Source organism: Periophthalmus magnuspinnatus, chromosome 15 (genome assembly GCF_009829125.3).
Source record: "Periophthalmus magnuspinnatus isolate fPerMag1 chromosome 15, fPerMag1.2.pri, whole genome shotgun sequence".
NCBI classification, from domain to species: domain Eukaryota; kingdom Metazoa; phylum Chordata; class Actinopteri; order Gobiiformes; family Gobiidae; genus Periophthalmus; species Periophthalmus magnuspinnatus.
The window spans coordinates 8,555,717-8,577,791 of record NC_047140.1 but is presented as its reverse complement, the minus strand read 5'-3'; the positions used below and the strand labels follow the sequence as shown (position 1 = coordinate 8,577,791).

The 22,075-nt window shown below is 41.1% G+C and overlaps 1 protein-coding gene across 1 annotated transcript in view; it reads left to right on the top strand.

Moving 5' to 3' along the window:
• slc30a6 (solute carrier family 30 member 6) overlaps positions 1 to 22,075 on the top strand; it is a 50,738-nt gene that overhangs the window by 19,660 nt on the left and 9,003 nt on the right. The window contains exons 5-10 of the mRNA XM_033979959.2: positions 6,985 to 7,027; positions 7,954 to 8,019; positions 11,377 to 11,457; positions 12,931 to 12,966; positions 14,723 to 14,817; positions 18,552 to 18,600. Coding sequence (XP_033835850.1) covers positions 6,985 to 7,027; positions 7,954 to 8,019; positions 11,377 to 11,457; positions 12,931 to 12,966; positions 14,723 to 14,817; positions 18,552 to 18,600 — 370 coding nt within the window. The remainder of the gene's footprint in view (positions 1 to 6,984; positions 7,028 to 7,953; positions 8,020 to 11,376; positions 11,458 to 12,930; positions 12,967 to 14,722; positions 14,818 to 18,551; positions 18,601 to 22,075) is intronic.

Below are 22,075 nucleotides of genomic sequence, written 5' to 3'. Positions count from 1 at the left end.
GCTTTACTTAATAATCAAGTTGGTGTAATTCCTCATTTGGCCAGCAGTGGTTCAATCTGGACAATGTTTTTGGAATTGAAAGATTCAATTTACAATCTGGATTGACAGATTGTAAGTGCCAATCCAGTGTTAATGTTCCTATGTGTCCATTTTGTAATCATTTATTTGGGTTTGGGGATTTGGGATTTTTCCTATTTAATTCACAGAAATGATTACTTTTATCTGGTCCTCTGATCAGACAAACCTCTGGGGACCCCCCTACCAGTTTAGAAACTATATATTTTTATTTTTTGGTGCTGATATCTGGAAAACTACAAACCAGAATAGTAATGTGACTTTATTTTCTCCCTGTAATAATAAAAACAATAAAACAAAAAATAAAAAAAATCTTTGGTCGGTAGTACCAACTTGTGCATCAGTACTGCAGTGTTACCGTTGAACAGTACCCATCTCTAATTGTAGAAGTCCCATTTTATGATGAGCAGTGATCTGTATATTGACTCCATATAGTAGTGTTTAGGGTTTAGCCTCCCATGCCTTATTAATGAACGCTGTTGTGATTACTTGTGTCCATATGCTTTTAGTGTGTTTCGGTGTGGTCCCTCTGCTCCTGGCTCGAGTTGCCTCCTCCTCCTCCTCTTCATCAGTCTTTTTGTCGGTGGGCTCAGAGGAGACAGATCTGGGGACACCTTAGCCCTACTCCTCCTGCCTGTCCTGCACCCATGGGACCCCTCTCACCGCAGCAGTTGAGGCGTTCGATACAAGCTTTTAGTTTACATGTGACATAGCAGACCGATATGTGTGTGGTCTCGAGTATTTATCACATTGTGGGGACTAAAATTTGTATACACACCTACCTTCCTTTTGGGGACAAAATCAGACCCCCGTAACATAATTCCTTTATCAGCAACATGATCAGAAATACAGATATAGGTTAAATGTGTGTTACCCCAGTACAGATATAGTGTATAAGCAGCTCTTGGGGTCATAATAAGTCTGCTCCGTGCTGTCTGCATCTAATTATAAAGCATTTTATTATCTGATAATCAGGGATAGCATGTTAGCATGTTAACACGCTGTTGCTAGCTTTACCGTTACGGCAAAACTCTGCACTAGTCTCTGAAGGTTGTGAAAAATGCATATAAACTCATCAGGGTGAGTAATTAAGATGCTCTGAATGCAAAAAGTAAGTGAGAAATAACTTTGGATCTCTGTAAACTGTTTAAAATGAACTGTTTTTCACATTTAAAGATACAGCCCCTTAAGAATGTGGTTTAGGTTGAGGTTAGGTAAGTAGTGACTATGGTTAAAGGTTAAGATCAGTCTCCAGGAAATGAATGGAAGTCAATGTAATGTCCCCAATAAGGATGTAAACCCACGTGTGTGTGTGTGTCTGGTCTCAGGTTCGCTTTCCCTTTTACCGGAACCACACCAAGCTGCTGCCTGCTGCGGTCAGCACGTCCTCGTATAGATGTGTTTATGTGCACACACTTTGCTCTGAAACACTAGAGCAGCCAAACTACCCACCCGATGTTTTCTAATATTACTGATCATTAATTGTCAGAACAGAATATCCAAGATGGCTGTCAAACACATCCTTCCACATACAAAACAAAGCAGATTTTTCACTTACTTCAGGTCAAATACTGTTCTACAAATAGGGTTGGGTGACTTATCGGTCCCAATATCGGCATCAGGAATGTCGGAGAGTTTCCAAGATATCAGTATTTGCTGATTTTTTTTTTTTTTTTTTTTCTCTGCCAATATTTTTGTTTACTGCCCCATTCACTGTGTCCATATGTCATTCCCAGACAATCCTTAATTCCTCAGATTTGTCTTTTTGAGCAGACTCAAGAGTCAAAATGGAAATGGTGGAGTCAGGCTAACAATATGGCTGTATTTTATGATGAACAAATGATTTTATATCCCAGACAAATGCGTTATTATTTTGACCAGTGGTGGAACATAATGTATTAAAAGTAGTGAAGTGCTGTATTTTTGTACAATTTTTAGCGATCTGTACTTTACTGAAGTACGTTTTAACATAGATATTTTTACTTTTACTTCACTACATTTTAGAGCAGATATCTGTACTTTCTGCTCCATTACATTTTTGAACAGGACTGAAAAGTTTAAAGTATTTTTTTATTATAATTTGAGACCTGCTTAAAAGGCTCAGGGTTTATTTTTAACACGTTCATAATTTGAGCAAACAAACGTATACACCTTTAAATTGTCTACAAGAAACGCTATCAGTTCAGTCATTTCTGTTGAACAAAATTTAGCACAAATACTTTTAGTTTTTACTCTAAGTACATTTTTAAACAGGTACTTAAATATTTTTACTTAAGTAGATTTTTAATGTGATACTTTTTCTAAATTTTTTTTCTCTTCTGGGCCTTGCTATGATATCAGTATCACAAAATATCAGTTTTATTTTCTTGCTGCTGTGGCCGATAAAAATCTCCAAATCAAGCGAATTCCCATCCCTCTGGGATGTGACCACGTTTATGAAATGGTGAATGAAATACATCTGAATGACAAAGTAAAGTAAGGTGACTTAAATGACCAGAAAAACACTGAAATTACCTAAAAACTTGACTGTCACAATGATACTCTCTATACATAATAGCTTGTGGTGGCATGGAGGCAGAACCAGCTGATAGCCAGTTAAACTCGTACTCAAAAACCTAGTGTTGTTGTGCCCCTGAGCCTAACACTTCTCCCACACTGTCAGTACAGCCAGAGTAATGCGGTCACCATGGAGACCCAGACTGAAAACATGGTAACTGTAAAAAATACTCAATACTCAATACTCAAAATAGTTTCCCACGGTTTTATAAGAAGCTTCGTGTTCCAAGTTTGTCCGTAGCAAAGTCTGTGAAATGCTGTCCGTGCAGCGCTGAAGTGAAGCTGAAGTGGGGCTGGTGTTGGGGCTGGTGTTGGGGCTGCTCCTCTGCAGACAGCATGAATAATGGATGTTCCTCTCATATTCCCCTGTCTCATCTGTCTCCACTGCTGTGCCCTGCCTGCCCGCCTGCACGGCCCCTCCTAAACCCTGTTAAATGTGCATGTGAACTTGTACTCTCAACTTTGTTCACCTCTCACTGCTCATCTGCTTCATCGAGCCTGTGTGCAGGACACTTCTCTTCTATGAGCGGTTGTTCTCCAGCACCTCATTCATTCAAGATGTTACTGTGTCTGCCCGTCAGAGCTCTAGAGCATAAGACATCAAGCCTGGGGTTCACTGCACCATTTGTTCGTCTTATAAGGTTATTGAATGTCCCACGATGACACAATGTGAGGAATTTAAATCACATGATCAGTCCTGGCTATGTCCAAAGGTTGTTGGCGAGACTATCAGGCTCTGTGTGGTGACATCACAGAAGCTGTACGTGGTAGGTGAGACTACTTTTGAGGACTACTTTTCTACTTTTTAATTCACACCCAAACTTTTACAGAACATTTTAAATGCATTTGGAAGGTGTTTATAGACTGTAGTGTGTTTGGTTTTGTCCCCGCTCAGTCTGCCTCCTGTATTGTCCCATGTTTGCGCTGGTATCAGGTGCAGTGTTGTACTGCAGACATGACTGATGGCCCTGGCCCAGGCCCGTATCACATGCACTCGTCCTCTGGGTGTCAGTGTTTTGTAAGCAGCACATTTCTGAAGCCATCTCACTGCTGCTGCTAACTTCACTATACTCTGTGTGTGTGTCTGCGTGTGCCTGTGTGTGTGTTCTACCGCGGTGCACGTGTAAACGTATCCGCGCTCAGCTAGGGGAAATTTCAGCCCGCCCATCGATCGCGTCCGGCCTCATGCTCGCTAGCTAGCTCGCCCCGGGGTCACTGTGATGTCAGCGTTTGTATTATTATTGCTTTTATTGTCTGCAGCTTTTAATTCGACACAACACCGTGACATCAAACCGCATCGATCGCACGGGAAGACGAGCCGCCGCGGATCAAAATAACTCCAGCCTAGACCAGAACAAACATCCAAACAACAGTCCTCTCCCGATCAAACGCTCTGATTGGAGGCAGTCTGCTATGAAAACAGGAGCCGTTTAGGATGGCATCAGTTTATGGACAAATATATCTTCAGCTGACCTGTCTGAGAAGTGTGTTTTACATAATTTACTATGAATGAGAAAATCTGAGTACCTGGAGACATTCACAGGGAGAAGATGCAAACTTTACACGGACACGACCTCCTTCACATTCTGATGTTTTTTTTGTGTGTATGACAGATTTTAACCTTTTCAAATTTTGTCTTATTTTGGCGGTATAATGCCTTTTGTAAATATAAATGATGTTTTGTACGAATCAAGAAGCAGTTTGCGAGAAAAAGTTGAAAAATATATTAAAAATTGTAGAGTAGTTCATACTGATGACGACACACTGGGGAGAATTCTATCCAAGAGTTTGGTACAGTTTGCAAAAGAAATCAATTTTTCTGATGCTTTGAACATGATTTAAACAAAATTAGGGTGTTTTCATAATTGTATTTGACAGATACTAATTTCTGATATTAGAGGAGTTTTGGTTCAGTGTACTACATGGTTGCTAGGAAACAGTAATATAATTCTCTAACTCCCTATGATGTCATGAATTCCCACCAGGAAAAATGTTTTTAGTAGTAAAATCTAATAAAATAAAATAATCTCAGGTGTGTTTTAGTAAAATGGATAGTCTAACCCGTCATTACCCGCTTTAAGTGATATTTTTGGTGACCTTTTGGAGATGCAGTCATTACGCACATACTATACTGAGAATGGCTGATCTTGTCTGATCTCAGAAGCTAAGTAGGGTTGGACCTGCTTAGTACTGCTAGGAATACCCGGCACCATAGAGGGGGGATAGCTCTACTGATCTACTCTACTTTTGTTGTATTTTGAGATAAGGCACTTCACCCCATCTTGCCCAGTATAAGGATGTGTGTAGTGGTTGGATGTCTCAGATTGGAAACCTTGCTTCTATCAGTCTGCCAGGGCAGCTGTGGCTACAGTAGTGGCTTATGGTACTACACACACAGCTTTCCCCTAAACAAGAGAGCGATGACTCTTGAGCACCACACGCTCTTACTGTCACAGGACTCGCTGGAGACCTGTCCATTAAAATGTGCGTGCCTTATCATCGAGATCAGCTAAAGTTTAGTTTGCGATTTATTGATCTTTCAATTTTTGGCACATCCCTAGCATTATTTGAATGGGTTGATGTAGAGTATTGATACTTCTTTTTGGAAAGGCAGGGTTTACTTTACAACCTCTCTCTATGAATAAAGACCTACGTCTTTGCTGCCTTTGATGGCGGGTGTCATTCACTCCCTGTCCTGTCCACTGCACCCGTATGTCTCGTCGTCAGGTGCCATCTCACTCATGCGGGTTTGTCCACATCACTCGCTTAGCTCTGTCCCTCCTCCCCTCTTTTTCTCTCCGCGTTGTTAGGATTACACAGCGTTAGGTTGGCCAACACGGAGCAGGCTGCTGGGGAAACAAAATGTTCCTCTGAGCACAAAGCCACACTAATCCGCTCAGCTCGCCCCCAGGCCACAGGCTGATTACTGAAAGTTGCTCCGGTGCCTGGGGCTCACACACACACAGACAGACAGGTAGACGGGTTCACTGTGCCACCGCAGACCAGTTTAGAAACTTATGTTGGGTTAAAGGTCAGGGCTGTATTTTTTTTCTGGTATTATTTGATCATGATTTGAATTTGATTTTTTGTGTCTTAATAAAAACTAATAAAAACATCATTCAGCATTAATTTAATGAACAGAAAAATAGACTTTACATCACTGGCATTTAACGCACAAATGTATACACATTTGAGTAGTACTACGTGTACTACAGTACATGATTTTTTTTAATCCATTATACCAGCATATCATTAATGCATATCATTCAAAGCTGCCCAGTCTCTTGGTCTGGCAAATCCAGAATGATCTCTCTGTATTTTTTATGCAGATGACATCAGTCTGGTCAACACTTCCTTTGTCATGTCTCAAGGTAGAGCCAAACATGATCATCCAATCAGTGTTTTTTTTTGTTTTGTTTTTTTCAGCGACTCAAGTGAAATGGTGGAGCTCATTGGTCACCTATGATTGACAGACTAAATGAGATGTCTCTCACCTCAGAATAACACAGTTTAGTGCTTTGCTCATTGATTCTGCAAAAATCTGCCATGTTTTTCAGTCCCAGTGATTAGACTCTTCTAACTACTCTACTCTCTACTTTACTCTTTGAAAAGTATTAGAGTGGTGTGTGTTTTGGGTCCCAGGTACGTTATTGGCCATAACAGCAAGATAGAGATTATTGCTGAGTGAAAGCCACACAGATGAAGTAACAAGCCAAAATGACCCAATGACCCAGCCTTTGGCTCATCTGCACATGAGATGTAATTAAACTAAAGACACTGTTTGGCAATGGTTCATGGCTTTAAACGTTCATTCTCTGACACTCCATTTGTAGAGGGACTAAATTAAACCGTGATTCTTAACAGTGACAAAATAAGACTTTGGCTGTTTATTTGCAGAATTGACTTCCATCGACTTTCTACAACACTAAGACACTGGGCTCAGCGACTCAACCAAAAGTTCAGCCACATTATTTTTTCTTTCTTATTGATCACAATTTATTTATTTATTTTTGCCAGTTAGCACCAAAGATAGTCAAATTTCCTCCTCCAGAGTCTGCTCCAAACCAGATCTTTTTACTGACAGAGGATTGGCTGTAGACCTCAAGCTGATTTGATTAGTTGCACAGCCCCTCTAAGACTATATCTGTTGAGCCAAGAGCATTTCTTAAGTTTAATCTAACAGGCTTTGCTCATTATGTTTTAGTCAACTTCCTCAATTTAATATTTTTACAATACAATACAGCCATAACTACAGAACAAATGTTTACTAAAATACGTCCACACTGATGTTTATTTTTGTCACTTTTTTTACTTGTTTGGTGATATTTCTTTGTGTTCTTGATGTCTCCACAGCCTTAACAGCCTACACATACCTCACCATCTTCGACCTGTTCAGGTGAGTACGTGCTCGGCCCAGTCTACATGACACAGTGAAATCAATCTTTTGATCAAGGTCAAGTTTCATCAAGATTTGTAATGGGATGTAATGTGAAATGTGGATGTAATGTAATGATCCAAATCCCACAATACAATATTATCACGATATGTATCTCAGCATACAGCAGTAGCTCAATTGGTCCGAATTTGGAAGTTTGAATCCAGCTTCCGACATAAACTCCAGTCTCTCTGGTTGAGCGGTCAGATCCTCTGAGCTGCCCTTGGGCAAGACACCAGTGTAAAAATATGCGTGTGTGAAACAGAACCACTTGGAGCCTAGATTTAAACATTGTCAAAGTAGAGGTCTGTTTATCTGTGCATATGATTGAAAGGGTTTTATTCTGCACTTTTTTCCTTTAGTGTTAATTTTATGATGATTATTTATTTGTTGTATTGTGATTTTAATTTCTTTCTAATTCTGTAAAGCACTTTGAATTAGCTTGTGTACGAATAGTGCTATACAAATAAACCTGCCTTGCCTTGTGTGAATGGAAGAGGGATTTGAACTGCCAATTTTTGGATCAGTGCTACTATTGCCTTGTATCAAATTTCGAGACCCCTACGTTTTCATATGAGTATCTAGTTTGGATATTAGCCTCATATTTTTTACTATTTTGATTTTTTTTTTTTTTTTTTTTTTACAACCTTAGCTTAGTAGTAACTGAATACACATGAGTATAGTATAAATTTCCTTGAATGTGTGCTTCAGTCGTTGAACTGTATCTGACCTTGTGATGTTTGTGTTCCTGATGGCCCGCTGTCACTCACGGATCTCCTCCTCTCTGCCCCCTGTCCATCTGCCCCTGTCTGCACCCTGTCTGCACCCTGTCCGCACCCGTCTGCACCTGCCGCGGCCCTGTCCACACCTGCGTCCGCGCCCCACAGTTTGATCACCTGTCTCATCAGCTCCTGGGTCTCCATGAAGAAGCCCAGTCAGGTCTACTCCTTTGGGTGAGTGTCCTGTCACACTGGGACATGGGGTAAACATCTCAGCTGTCCTCGAATGGCCACAATGCTGCAGATACTACCACTTATTTATCACTTATTAGCTAAAATTAAGCTTTTATAAAATTCTCTTAAAATCACTGTCCAATGACATTTTGGACCTTTGACTTGAGATTACTAGACATCTTTAAAGGGCCTGTACCTGATTTTTAAAAAATTCTGGTTATGATGAGAAAAAGACATTGCCTATTTTTTACAAAACATTTTACGAAGCGTCTTGTAGGGTAATAGAAGACTGTATAGAGAAGTAGATTAAATGAGTGTGACGTCACCCACAGCGTTCGGCTTCAGTCAAATGAAGCTCATCGAGGCTAGCGGTTATAAGCGGTTATAAGGGCGAATTTGGAACAGAGTTCCATATTTGGAATTCCGATCGAGAGTATCATAGCAACCAAAGAGCCAATCCAGAGTGAGGCTGGCCCCTTCCTGCCCGGACCACTGGTTTAGTAGGAGGCGGGTACTTGTTATTGCTGTCAATCAAATCATTTTACTAACGCTAATGGGAGCAACCTCGGGGAAAGAAGAGGCCTCATTGCTCTGTTATTAATGTTCATATCTTGGTTTATGATCAAAATAGCCACATAAAACACCACGATCACGCCAAAATGACGAGCCTGATGGCAACAGTTAAGAGAGAGGGGACACAGTTTTTCAATAGAAAGTGGATTGGAATCAGAGTTGGAGGGCCATGCTCACTTCTTATTTGGAATGAGGTGGCTTGCAGGTTAGCTATGTATTACATATACAGTCTATGGTTGTAAGTTATTGAAATACTACTGACATCCATTCAGGAACACTTTTTGCCAAGAATCATGGGAAACACTCACCTGACCCTGTGTCACACATGGTTCTGTCATGGTGTGTCTGCAAGTGAGAAAATGACACTTAAAAGATTGACTGATGAGAACTATGTGGCAACAACTGCATGACACTAACCCAGACAGTTGTCTCTGTGTCATGGTGCAATATCACAACAACACAAAGGACTAAGTGGGTGGGGCTAAAAGTTTTAAATAAATAATGCTCCTCACTCATGGTTAAAAATCAGATATAGGCCCTTTAAAGATGCATTATGTAACTTTCTGGTGGAGGGTATGTGTCCTTGCCTCCATGAAGATCTTATTGCTTTGCCTGAGAATGTTTTGTAGTATGGCTTTAAACTTCTGTCTTGAATTTATTTAGCTCTGTATGCAGAATAAGAGGGTGATGTTGTAGGCTTTTGTACAGGTCCTAAAAAAATAATTAATGAACATATATTTAGCATTTTTTCTTTCTCTCAAATGTTCATACCTAGGATAACACACTAACAAAGCCTTCATTTAATGTATAAATACATTATACATTTTTCCTTTTGAGAAATTGTAGCACCATCTAAACTGTATCTCAGTGGTCCGGCCTCCTCCCTGAGCCCGCCTGCCTGTGTGCGCTGAGAGGGATACAACTGGCCAACAGTGTATTTGTTTTTGACCTCCGACCCCGAGGCGTGGAGCTGCGATGAGCCAGTGCAAATCTCTTGTTTAGCTTCAGTTGGCCAGAAAGCGCCGCATGGACAGTATGGCCAATGAGATCAGTGGAGCGAGTGTGCCCCAATAAACTCTCTGTAACACCAGGGATTTAACCGAATTACCGCCGCAACCATGACAAACTCTTCTAGTATTTATATAATTATACATAGAATTTTAAAAATGAATTTAAAGAGGTCTATTCTGCAAAGCTCCACAAAAGCTTTCTCTTATCATTTACCCTCTCTAAACTGTATTTAGAGTGATTTATGCATTTTTGAGTAATCTTTATTCTCTGAGCTGCTCACTAGTGTCATCTGCAGAACATGGTCCTGTAGAGTGGATCGTTGTGATGATGTTTATTCCGTGTCAGCTCCTGTTGGATTTCACAATTTTCCATCCCACAAGTCAGCTGACTTGTTACTTTTAGTAAATTGTTTTAGATTAATATTGTGGCTTAACATTACTAAATTATAACATAATGATTCACAGGTGTCATAGATTATAACTATAGAACAGACACAAGCACAATACATCTTCTTTAGAAGTGCACTATGTAACTTTTCTGAAGCTCTGCCACCTGCTTGTCTTTCCATGGAGATTATTGCTTTGCTTGGAATGTTCCACACTATAGCATTGCATTAGTATTCATTCAATTAGATGTATTTTATTGGTTAAAAATGCCTCGGAAACATGTATTCTTGCATTGAGGTCCCATCTCCACTGATCTGACCTGTAACTTGGTAGAGACGCGCAGCCATTTTGATGTTGCTGTTGAGTCCATATAACAGGTGGTCCGGCGTCCCTATAGAGCTGATGGCATGTGCATATGCATGTGAGCACATCTCATTAGCACTAATCCATAATGCACTTGACTGAGTCCTGCACACAGCATTATGTGGTCCATCAGATCACTGACAGCACACATCAGGACTAACCTCTATATGAGCAGTGAGCCACTAACACCACTCACACCTCCGACCCCGTGACCCCATAACCCCTGTGCCAGGTCATGGGGTCAGATACAGTCCCAACCATCCACCAGCACGCCACTATAGCCCGAAACATAAACATTCTGGAGCTAGCTAGCATGTTTGTGTGGGAGCTAAATGTTTTGGATTAGCTCTGTTTCTGGAAGGTTAAAGGTGAAAGCCAAAAGAGATTAAAGGTCATATTGGGTCATAGAAATGCACTTGAAAATCAGACTCTTGTTTTAGGGCTATATAACTGCTGTCGAATCGAAATAATTTAACAAGCGGAATGTTCTTTACAAACAACAAAATGTCCTCCGGTCTTAAAAACAACAACAAAAAACATTGGCAAACCCACTGCAGATATGTCCTGAAATGCATGGGGTTCTTGTATTAGTTTAGCAGTTTATTAGAGAAGATATAACGTAACAGGCACAATGTTTCAAAGGTTGTTGTGGAGATAGTGGGCACTATAGCTCATATTTCAATCTTCTGTCAAATGTGAATGCTCCTGGATGTGACTAAAATGTGCTCTGTGAACTAGGATAGCGCAATGCAATCACATCCAGATCACAATTATCAAATTGCAAAGGCTGCAATTTAGATGGTAAAATATCTGGACCTTTTGAAGAAAAACCCTCTACAAACATGTTCTGAAATGCATGGGATTTTTTAATTAGTTAATTAGTTCATACTTCTGCTTTCTCTCAAATGTTCCTATCTGTGTTTTAATTTAGAAGAGTCATTGTTCCAGACTTGGACAAAAGTCTTGTGTCCCCGGTGTCCCTTATGTCCCTCTCTTAAGCTTGTATGTTACTGTGTGCCTGCAGGTTTGAGCGACTGGAGGTCCTGGCAGTGTTTGCCTCCACAGTGCTGGTCCAGCTGGGGGCGCTGTTCATCTTAAAGGAGAGGTGAGCCACAGACTTTTAATCATTACCATTAAATACACACAAAATGTCAAATTCCAAAGTGGACAGGCCAGGCCTCATGTGAAGTGTAGAACCTCCAGAATTCACTCACTGAGCTGCAGAGGCTGCACTAGCACTGATTCATGATTGGCTGCAGATGCTGGAGTTTAGGTAGTGACCATTCAGAGAGAGTCCTTTTAGGTTTAAACCAACAGGATTTCAAACTGGCAACCCAAATGAGAGACTCATGAGACTTTCTTCTCCTCTGCTTTCTGATTGGATAACCGTCTTGAGAATCAAAACACTAAATTTTAATATAAATAAATAGACCATCTTGTCCAAGAATAAGTCAGCATTACAATTGTTTTCAGTAAAAGCTATATTTGATTTGAACATGTTAGCTCATATTTAATGGACACAGATAAGGTTACGGAAATTAAAAACTAAATCTTACTTACTCCCTTCAATAGAATAAGTTTGGTCCCTGGTGTATCACTTGTTGTTTAAGAATGAGTTTGAGTCGAGTTCTCCTAGAAAGTTGCTTTACCAACACCTGCCTGTTTATGTGTCCGTCCACTACAATCTGTGAACAGCCTTGTCTGCTGCTATCCGGGGGACTTAAAGGGGCGCTGACGGCTCTGCTCTTAAAGGGGAGTGACTGTGGGAAAGGCAGTGTCTTGGCCTGTCCATCATACAGATTTACACACACACACACACACACATATATACAAGCGCGCACACACAGAGCCGGAGGCGGCGGTGTGGGGTTGTCCTGCGGTCACTTCTCAGGGAAAGGGAGGTCAAACAGTCAGTGTGCCATGATTGCACATGTGTTATAGTACTAGGGTAAGAGGTATTGGTAGTAGCAGCAGCAGTAGTAGTAAGAGGAGGATCAGTAACAGTAGCAGTAGCAGGAGGAGGAGGTAGTAGATTCTTTGCTTCATCAGACTATCCTTTCTCTCCATGGAAAACTCCAGTATTAATTCTATCCAGTTAAAATGAGTCTTTAGGATTTTTACTGTCTTAAAAATGTGAAAAACAGAACTAGTTCATTTTAAACGGTTTGCAGTCGTCCAAAGTTATTCCTCACTTACCTTATACTTTCCGAGCATTCTAATTATTTCACCACAATGTGTTTCTAAGCGTGTTTCACAATTTTCCAAGGCCAGAGTGGTATTTGCCATCACTATTGTGCCAATGACAACTAGCATGCTAACAGGCACCTGCATTACTACTTGGTTCACGGTTGATGTAATTTTGAGCCGCTTTTAAAATATACGTGTTCTAGGGCAAAACTGTATTACTTTATTGCACAGAAAAAATGGATTACAGCACCTTTAGCATCGTCTTGCTGTATGAATGGAAGCAGCGTGCTTTATAGTGTTCTGAGTGTTCTCCCTGTGCATGAGCAGCTGAGGTGAGTGCGAGGAGGAGTCCCAGCAGGCCTGTTGTTGTTGACAGTGTTTGTTTTTGCAGTGTGGAGCGCTTCATGGAGCAGCCCGAGGTCCACACGTAAGTACATACAGCGACACACACACACTCTTTACAGACATGTGCACACACTGCCTGCTGTTGTCAGGGCGACGACAATATTTGGGTCAGCCCACTCTCACAGATCCATACATAGAAGCCACTGACAAATATCGACAGAATCATTTACACCACAGTCAAATGAAGTTCATCGAGTTTTGAAATTCTGAACACGAGTATCGTAACAACCAAAGAATCGATATGAATCAAGGCTGTTGAAGATAACGCCCCTTCCCGCCCACACAGCTGGTTTAGCAGTTAGCAGGTGTTTAACAATACAGTCAATCAGACCTGTTGCTAATGCTAGCAGGAGCGGAAAAAAGGCACCTGATTTGTCTGCTATTAATCTTGATTTGGATTTATGAACAAAATAGTGAAGTAGAAACACCAGGATCATGTAGAGTGGGTTAATAAGAACATCTTAAGACCAAAATGATAACGCCCACTGCAGCAGTTACAGAGGGAGGGGTGACAATTTTTCAGTCTAAAATGAATTGGAGCCATGGAGTTGGAAGTGCGCATATGGTCACTTCCTATTTGGAAGGCGGTGGCAAGTGTGTTAGCTACCTCTGTTTATATATACAGTCTATGGAGCATAAACATTTGCACCACAAAGGGAACTTTTGGGCCGACAGGTGATATGTGAAAGGGCAAACATTGATCCAATATACTGGCCAACCAATAAATGGGTCTATCTCTACTGTAAACACCTCCAGTACAAAACTGATTTGGAAGTCTTTCTAGTGAGGTGCTTACTCCCAGCACAAAGAGCCCTGCCCCCAGTCCTCTCTGAACATATGTGATTGGACGCTGCAGTGAGACAGGTGTTGGCCGGACACACAGACAGGCAGACAGACTGTGGATAATCCGTGTTTTTGGGATGGAGGGCTGTTGTTTATCATCCTGTTTATTCCAGCTCAAGGTTGAGTCACCTTTAGCCTCCTGCTGATTGTTTGCACTCATTTCTGTAGGCCCCTAAATGGATTCCCACTGTGATTAGAACGTGGTACAGCTGTTTATGGTGGAGAGTGGAAGGGAAAAGCAAAAACATGAGTTAAAACATGGAACAAAGCCAACTGACGCTAATGCTATTACTTTGAGATGGCACAAAACCAGAGGGTTTTTTACAATTTGATGATGTCATAATTTCAAATAGGTAGGTAGATTCAGAAGGAAATTCAGGGTAAGCTGCAGCAACGTACTGCACTTCTCAGTCACCTTTATGTCTCGGTCAGAGGTCTCAGTGCAACACTCCAGCGGACAAAAATGTCCCTTTTCTAAGGCTCACTCTCACTCCACTCTGTTGTGGTGGTTGGTGACGAAATGGGTCATTTGCACGAAGCATTTCGTCTGGAAGGTCTTCTGCCACATTTGTTACCACATTTGGTGTAAAGAACCTGCAGCATCTGTAAGGTCCATAGCTAGTTCCTTATCTAGCGTCTTACATGGTCTCCATGGATACAGGAAAAACAAATGGCTTATTTCACACAATTTAATAGACCCTTATTTGTGTCCTTTGAACTGCACATGCTGCACTTCTTAGTTACAGAAACTGTAAACAAACAGGTGTGTTAGTTTCAGTGTAGTTGGCTCCTCCCTTCAGACTGATATAAGGCAGTGTCCACTAGCAATCTGATCGGAACAAAAGAAACATTTTCACTCAAAAAACCTTTTGTACAGTTGACAAAACTGATTTTTTCTTTTACTTTGTGACTGTACTTCCTTTGTGTGTCCACAGGGGGCGTCTGTTGGTGGGCACGTTCGTGGCACTCTTCTTTAACTTGTTGACACTGCTGTCTGTCAGGAACAAGCCGTTTGTCTACGTCTCTGAAGGTAATGCATTAAAACAAAGGCAGGGGGAGTCATGCACGCACTGTAGAACAAAATAGTCAATAGAATGAATAAATGATTCAACAAAAAATCTGTCCCACAGATAAATACACAAACACAAAATACATATCCACTTTATTTATATAGCACATTTACATAACCTGCTGCTGTGCTGCTTAAAATCCATGACGAAACCCACAAATTTATCTTTCGTAGAAAGTAGAAATAAACAAATGAACTTCTCATTTTTGTAAAAATAATTAAAAAAAAAAAATCTTTATCTGGCATATAAAATAATTTCTTACATGTTTGTGTAAAATACAGCCATATAACGCACTTCTATTCTATTCTATTTTGACTCAGTCAGTTCAAAAAGGCCACACAGAGAATGAGGCAATGCAAAAAATGATCAGTATTGAATGGCGATATCAGCTGATAAGAATCTGTATCAATATCGCCCGATACCAATACTGGAACCAAGATATTTCACATCTCTGGTTAATGATTTCACATCAGTGTAATCAGAAAATGCATATACAAAGATTTCAAATGTTGATAAAATGCACGTGTATTTGTGTGTGATGTTTGAGAATGACGCTGGCTTACAGAGGACCTCCGACAGTGTATGTTTGGGGAGAGTGTGGTCTCTGAGTCACTGTGTACAGGAGCAGTCACTTCAGCGTGTGTCACTAAACCAGCCCTCTTACATAGGAGGTTAGTCTAGTTTTAGTCGACTTAAGTTGCATTGTTTTTACTGAGTGTTTGTGGTGGATGGAGAAGCCGATGGTGGATCACCATGGAGATCACCATGTTACCTTTTATTGTAATGGAAATGCTATTTGCCGAAAACGACGTATTAACATGTTTTATAAGCTTCACTTTCCTTTTTGGGAAGTCTGATAATCGTAATAATGAAACTACTGCACATTGCATCAGGTTTGTCAAGTTGCTGTGTACAGTTTTGTACCATGCTTTTGTATATTTATGGAGAATTGTTGTGTGGAAGCATGGGTGATGTAGGCCTGTGGGCGAAGCATTGTACAGAATCTTATAGCTAAACCATAAGGAGGGTTTGAATAGTGCCCGGGAGAGATCATTAAAACACTTAAACATGAATGGATGACACCTAAAGCCTCTACAGACATGTTTTTGTTGAGGGAAGAATGTTATAACATGGGAGAAAGCTCAAAAAACCTATTCAGCATAATACCCCATTTTTACAATACATTTTATTGCAGACTCCACACAAACAGGCCATCGAACCCGGGGATCGAACCCAGGACTTTCATGCTCTAAGCCACCATGCTCTCCGTGTTGTTATTAGCACTTCAAAAATATATTCAGTCTTGTGTTGTATTATTTGTATGTATGAATATAGCGGGAGTCCTCACATAGCTAGTTTGTCTGTCTGTGTGTGTGCGCGCGTGTGTGTGCGCTCGTGCATGTGTGTGTTTGCGCTTGGCTGTCTGCTGTAGCGTTCAGCACAGTCCCAACATCACTTAACATCTGACATTTTGGAACAGAGGGGGGAGAGTGGAAGAGAAAGAGAGAGAGAGAGAGAGAGAGGGATGAGAAGCACAGGCACTTAGCTTTTGGTACAACACACATCCCTCTTGCTCATTACACTCTCTCGCTCTCTCTTTCTCTCTCTCTGGCTCTCTGTCTCTCCCTCTCACTCTCTGTCTTTCTGTGTCTCTCCTCCTTTCTCCCTAAAACTCTCTTTTTCTCCCTTTATTTCTTTCTCACTCTCTACTCTCCCTCTTTTTCTCTAACGCTCTCTTTCCCTCTTTTGCTCGTTTCCTTCTTAAAAAAAACTTTTTTTTTCTTCCAAAAGGCTCATTAGTATTTTTTTTATTACCCTTTTAATATTTTCTATATTTCTGTATGATCTTGTATCTTTAATTATGCTATTGTTGTAATGTAAAGTGCAATATAAATAAAATATATTATTAGTATTATTATCCCCCTCTCCTTCTCTCTTCCTGCATTCTCCTTCTCTCACTCCTCTCTCTTCTCCCTCTCCTTCTTTCTTTCTGCCCCCTCTCTCCCCTTTCCTTCTCTCTCTCCAAAAGTGCATTACGCAACCATGTTCCAGACAGCGGTAATGTAGTGTGCCAACGGGGCCAGGCGGGCACACTGACATGCCCCCTCACCACACACACACACATCATAAATAAGTCAGTCCATTAAAATGTTTGTTTGGATTGACTCAGCCTGCTAGCAAAACAAACACAGACACACGTACACACACGCGCAGGTCGGAGAGAGTGCGGGGACGTGCCGAGCCTTTGACCCATTTGACACCCAGCCCGCGGGCGCCCCCCACGTCCATGCGCGTTAGACTCACATACGCCACACAGCAGAGGATTTTGTTATAAAACCAAAAAAGTCTGCTCTCCACAGTTTAATTCCAGCACGGGTCACCAAATATTGTACAACACTGTCAGATAATACTGCGTGGGCTGAGGGAGAGAGGGGGGCTTTGTGGAAGATGGGATGTTTGCCGGGGAATGTGTTAAAGGACAAAGTAGAAAAAATAATGCTTTAAATGAGGTTCAAATGTTTGTCAAGTCTGGGTTAGGTACCATTTTTAAGATGTTCCAAAATAATAATAATAATGATAATAATAATAATGCTTTGGATTTATATAGTGTTTTTTTGGACACTCAAAGGACACTCAAAGTCGCTTATTCACTCCACTCCGGTGGTGAGATACTATTATAGCCTGAACTGTCCTGGGATAGACTGACAGAAGCAAGGCTGCCAATCTGTGCCATTGGCCCAGATCATTTTCTGACTTTGAGCAAATATGTATCAGTAAAAAAAAGTTTACATTCCAAAATTGAATTTGATTGTAGGAATCTCACAAATTTCCTGGCTGTCGTGTGTGTGTGTGTTTGTGCGTGTGCGTGTGTGCGTGTGGTGATGTGTGCAGAAGACATGCAGGCACAATACAGATGCACAGAGGAGCTGAAAGTCAGCCCCATTTTTAAAGTTGTGTAACTAAAATTCATGTCAACATCAGCCTAAAAATCACACCATGTAAGACCAGCTTAAGGTATTTCATTTTAAATAAGTTTTTCCTCATTGAGCTTAAAATAAAACATTTAGTGACTTATATTTTCAAGTAGGGACATCACAATGTAAAGTTTTAGTGTTACAAATAATGATAATTACAAAGTTTTACAAGCGTTTTTGACACTCAAAGATGCCTTTGAGTGAGAGAAGAAAGACAAATTCACCATTACTGACACTATGACAAGTGAAATCTCACAAATTCAGCCTTTTAGCACTTACAGTTCTATTGCATCTAGATTATGCAGAATCTTAAACCTTCATATCTGTTTAGTCCTGATGTGTCTTTTGTCTTGGTTCAGTCTTATTTGACAGATTTATTAGTAACTGATTAATTTGTTTGTTTTAATCAATAGAACTAAATAGTATATTTACATCTCACAATAGTATCATTACCGCTTCATTCAGCGTACATGAATGGTGCAGTTCTATAGAAATACAGCAGGAGGAGTAAAATACCAAAAACTTTTAAATTACAGGCATGGTTTGAAACTTTACTGCAACACACCCCCAGTATAAAAACAAAAGAACAACTCTCTTATTATAGAAATCTGAACAATGAAATTGTTCCATATATTCAGTTGTCAGACACTTGTGATCATTTGATCATTTGTGTTGACTCTAATATATTAAATAACATTGTTGTGTTTGTGTTTGTGCAGCGGCCAGCAGCAGTTGGCTCCAGGAGCATGTTGCTGATCTGAGCAGAAGGTAAGAGATCTCCCTCGTTCTCCTCCTCCTCTTCCTTCTCCTGGTACTCCTCTTTTTCCTCTTCTTCTTCTCTCTTCTTCTCTCTTCTATTCCTCCTCTTCCTTCCTTACCCTTCCTCCTCCCCATCCTTCTCCTCTTCCTTGTCCTTCACCTTTCCTCCTCCTTCCTCCTCTCCTTCCTCTTGCTCCTCCTCCTCTCCCTTCTCCTTCTCCTCTCCTTTCTTCCCCTCTCCCTGGTCCTCCACCTCCACATCCTTCCTCCATATCAACCTCCTCCTCCCTCCCCTTCATCTTCCTCCCCCTCCTACTTCTCCTCCGTGGTCATCAGCACATCTGCAGTGAGGATCCACTTACCCTGAGTCAACACACACAGACTCACTGACACTGCACGGGCCAAACTGTCTCCTCTGTCAGCAGCCCCTCCCCTAACTTCCCTTACCCTACCGCAGAGGTCAAAGTTCATCGCAGGTCACCTAGCCACACTTTAGCCTTAGCACATTGCCATATTGATCCACTTTCTTGGAAACAGATTTGAGATTGGTTTACTAAATGTGGGCTAGAAATCGGGAGACTTTTCTCACTGGGTTCAAAGGTCATAGATCAGTGCCCTCAGTAGGACCAGCACTTCCCTGATGATGCGATACTGAATGTGCTACTTCAGTGCTAACAGTGCTAAGTGCTTTGTGGAGATCGGATATTGGAAGTGGTAAGATTAAAGTTCTTCCTCCTCCTCCTCAAGCTTCTCTCCCTCCTCCTTGCCCTCCTCCTCCTCTTCCTGGTCCCCCCTTTTGTCTTCTTACTCTTCCCTGTCTTTTTCCTCCCTTCCTCTCCTTTTTTTTCTCCTGCCCCTCTCTTCCCCCTCCTCCTGGTCCTCTTCCTCCATTTCTCCTTCCTCTTCGTCCTCTTCTCCCTCCTCTTGTTCCTCTTTCTCCTCTTCTTACACTTCCATCTCCTCTTCCTCCTTTCCATCCTCTTTCTTTCCTTCTTACTCTTCCCTCTCCCCTTCTTCCTTCTTCCTCCTCTTTGTGGTCATCCTCTTCCTCCTCCCTCCTCATGCATTTTACTAACTGTGGACCAAAAGTCTGAGAACTTCTCACACTGGGTTTAAAGGTCATAGGTCAGTAGCATGTGGCCTGTAGGAGATATGGTATCACATCATCACATCCATATAAGTCTTTTGTGGGTATTGGATATGTGTGGGTTTTAAAATTCCTTCCTGCTCTTCTTTCTTCCTCTTCCTTTTGTTCCTCCCCTTTCTCCTCCTCCTTTTCTCCTCCTTCTCTTCCTCCTCTTCTCCCTTCTGGACCTCCTCCTCCTTGTCTCTCTACTCCTTTTCATGCTGCTCTTCTTCCTCTTCCTTCTCCTCCACCACCTTTCTTCCACTTCCTCCTCCTCCACCCTCCTCATTCTGCTCCTCTATTTTACTAACTGTGGACTAGAAATGGGTTCAAAGGTCATAGGTCAGTGGCTGTCTGTGGATGTGTGACTTCCTGATGATGTGATACTATAAGTGCAACTTTAGTGCTACCAGAGCTAAGTGCTTTGTGGGTATTGGATCTGCGCGGTTGTAAGATGAAACTTTGCTCCCAAATCAGTCGTGTCGAAATGAATATCTCGCAAAACAGTTTTCCTGACAAACCACAAATCAAAAGTGAAAGTGAATGTGATCATCTGGTTTTACTGCAGGATTAATGTGTTTAACAAGTGAACCAACTTCACTATGATGTTCCAGTAAAGTGATTTCTATGTCATTCAAACTATAACTTTTAAATTGGTACATTTCTAACCCTAGATTGCTTTATTTTTTTTTTAAGTTGGATTAATGTTGGAAGAAGCTGAAAGAAAAGTAGGGGCTGTTTTGAGTTGAGCAATGATATGCTACTATATTTATAACACGTATTATGCTAAATTGACTTTTTTGGACCTTTTACCCATGTTATATCATTGTCCCCTCATCAAAAACATACCTGAAATTGTATTTTTGTTTCATTCATACTTATTTCAAAATCACTGAGCACTCAGAAATGGTTTGTTTGCATATTGCCAGTTTTGTTGCATCATAGATATCACCGGACTCATTCTGTGGTCAAACTGTGGCAAACCATGGCCCTGTGGCAAGCCCCAAGGCCTAAAGTGAATGTCTCTAGATTAACCTTTAGTGGCTAGGTGCGTCTGGTGTCTCTCTTGCCCATTGACCAGCAGTAGTGATCTTCTCCCATGTGAGCACACTTCAGGAGCACAGTCTCATGTACCACATGACCGTACTGACCAGTCGTGAGTTGAGAGCGTGAGTTGCTAGATCGGCAGTAGAGTGGAGTACCTCAAGTTGAAGAAAACGATTAAAAAGTAGTTTTTAAGACAAATGAAGGACTGAACTGTGAAAAAGTTTATGAACTGAAAATAGGTCAAAATGTACACAAAATCTGATCTTTTTGAAAGCTGTAGGTCCATGTCAGCCGAACATGACCACTTTGTGAATAAATTGTGCACTATGAGAAAATTTCTTTCTGGGCAGGAGGGATTTTTTCACTGTAGTACCGATGAGTGGCCACTAATCCAACTTAAGACAGCTCTAAGCTATCCAGTTACTTTAATAGATCTGTTTTAATGCTCTGTAGGGGTCTATTAGCATTCACAGGGGAGCTCCCTTTGCTGTCAGCAAGGGGAAAGGAAACAAATTTACTTTCCCCTTGCTGACAGCAGGGGGAGCTCCAATGCCTAAATGTCTAATTGGAAACAAAGGTGTAGTTTAAAAATCATGTTTCCCTTAACCTTAGCTTAACTTGGAAAATGTGAAATACTTTTCCTAAGGGAATTAAAGCCACAAGAATGCATCATATGTGAATTTATATAGTTTTCAGCGAAATAAATAAATGTAGTAACATGCCTTTGCTTATTGTTGCTTTTTGTCGGAAAAACTCATTCTGCTCTGCACCAAAAGTTGTGACTGGAAACAGATCAGCAGGAGTTGTACAAGATGGATTCTTGTTAGTTCAGCCACAGTGCAAGGTTCATTTTGATCACACATAACAGTTCAGATGGAATGACCCACTTTTGTGCATCGTGAGCTCCCATTTTAACATCTCAGTCATATTTGTGCTGGTAAAAGTACTTTATAAAAGCATTTGTGTTATTGTTGCACTGAAGGATTATGCACTTGTTAATACACTCGTATATATAGCACCACACCAGAGTTTGTGATACTGTGTGTTATCTAGAGGTGAATATGTGATACAAAGCAGACCACGTCGTGTCTGCCGATGAATATTACATCCTCTGTGTAATCCCACATCTACACTCACCAGTATAACACACACTACACACACATTATACACACTTGTACGCAAAAACACACACTGTATGCACACTCGGGCTCGGAGTCAGCAGTCAGGCGGGGTCGGTTACTCGGGGCGACAGCACAGAGACCTCCACTGCATTACTGCGCTCTGATTGGCCGAGGGAGACGAGACGAACAG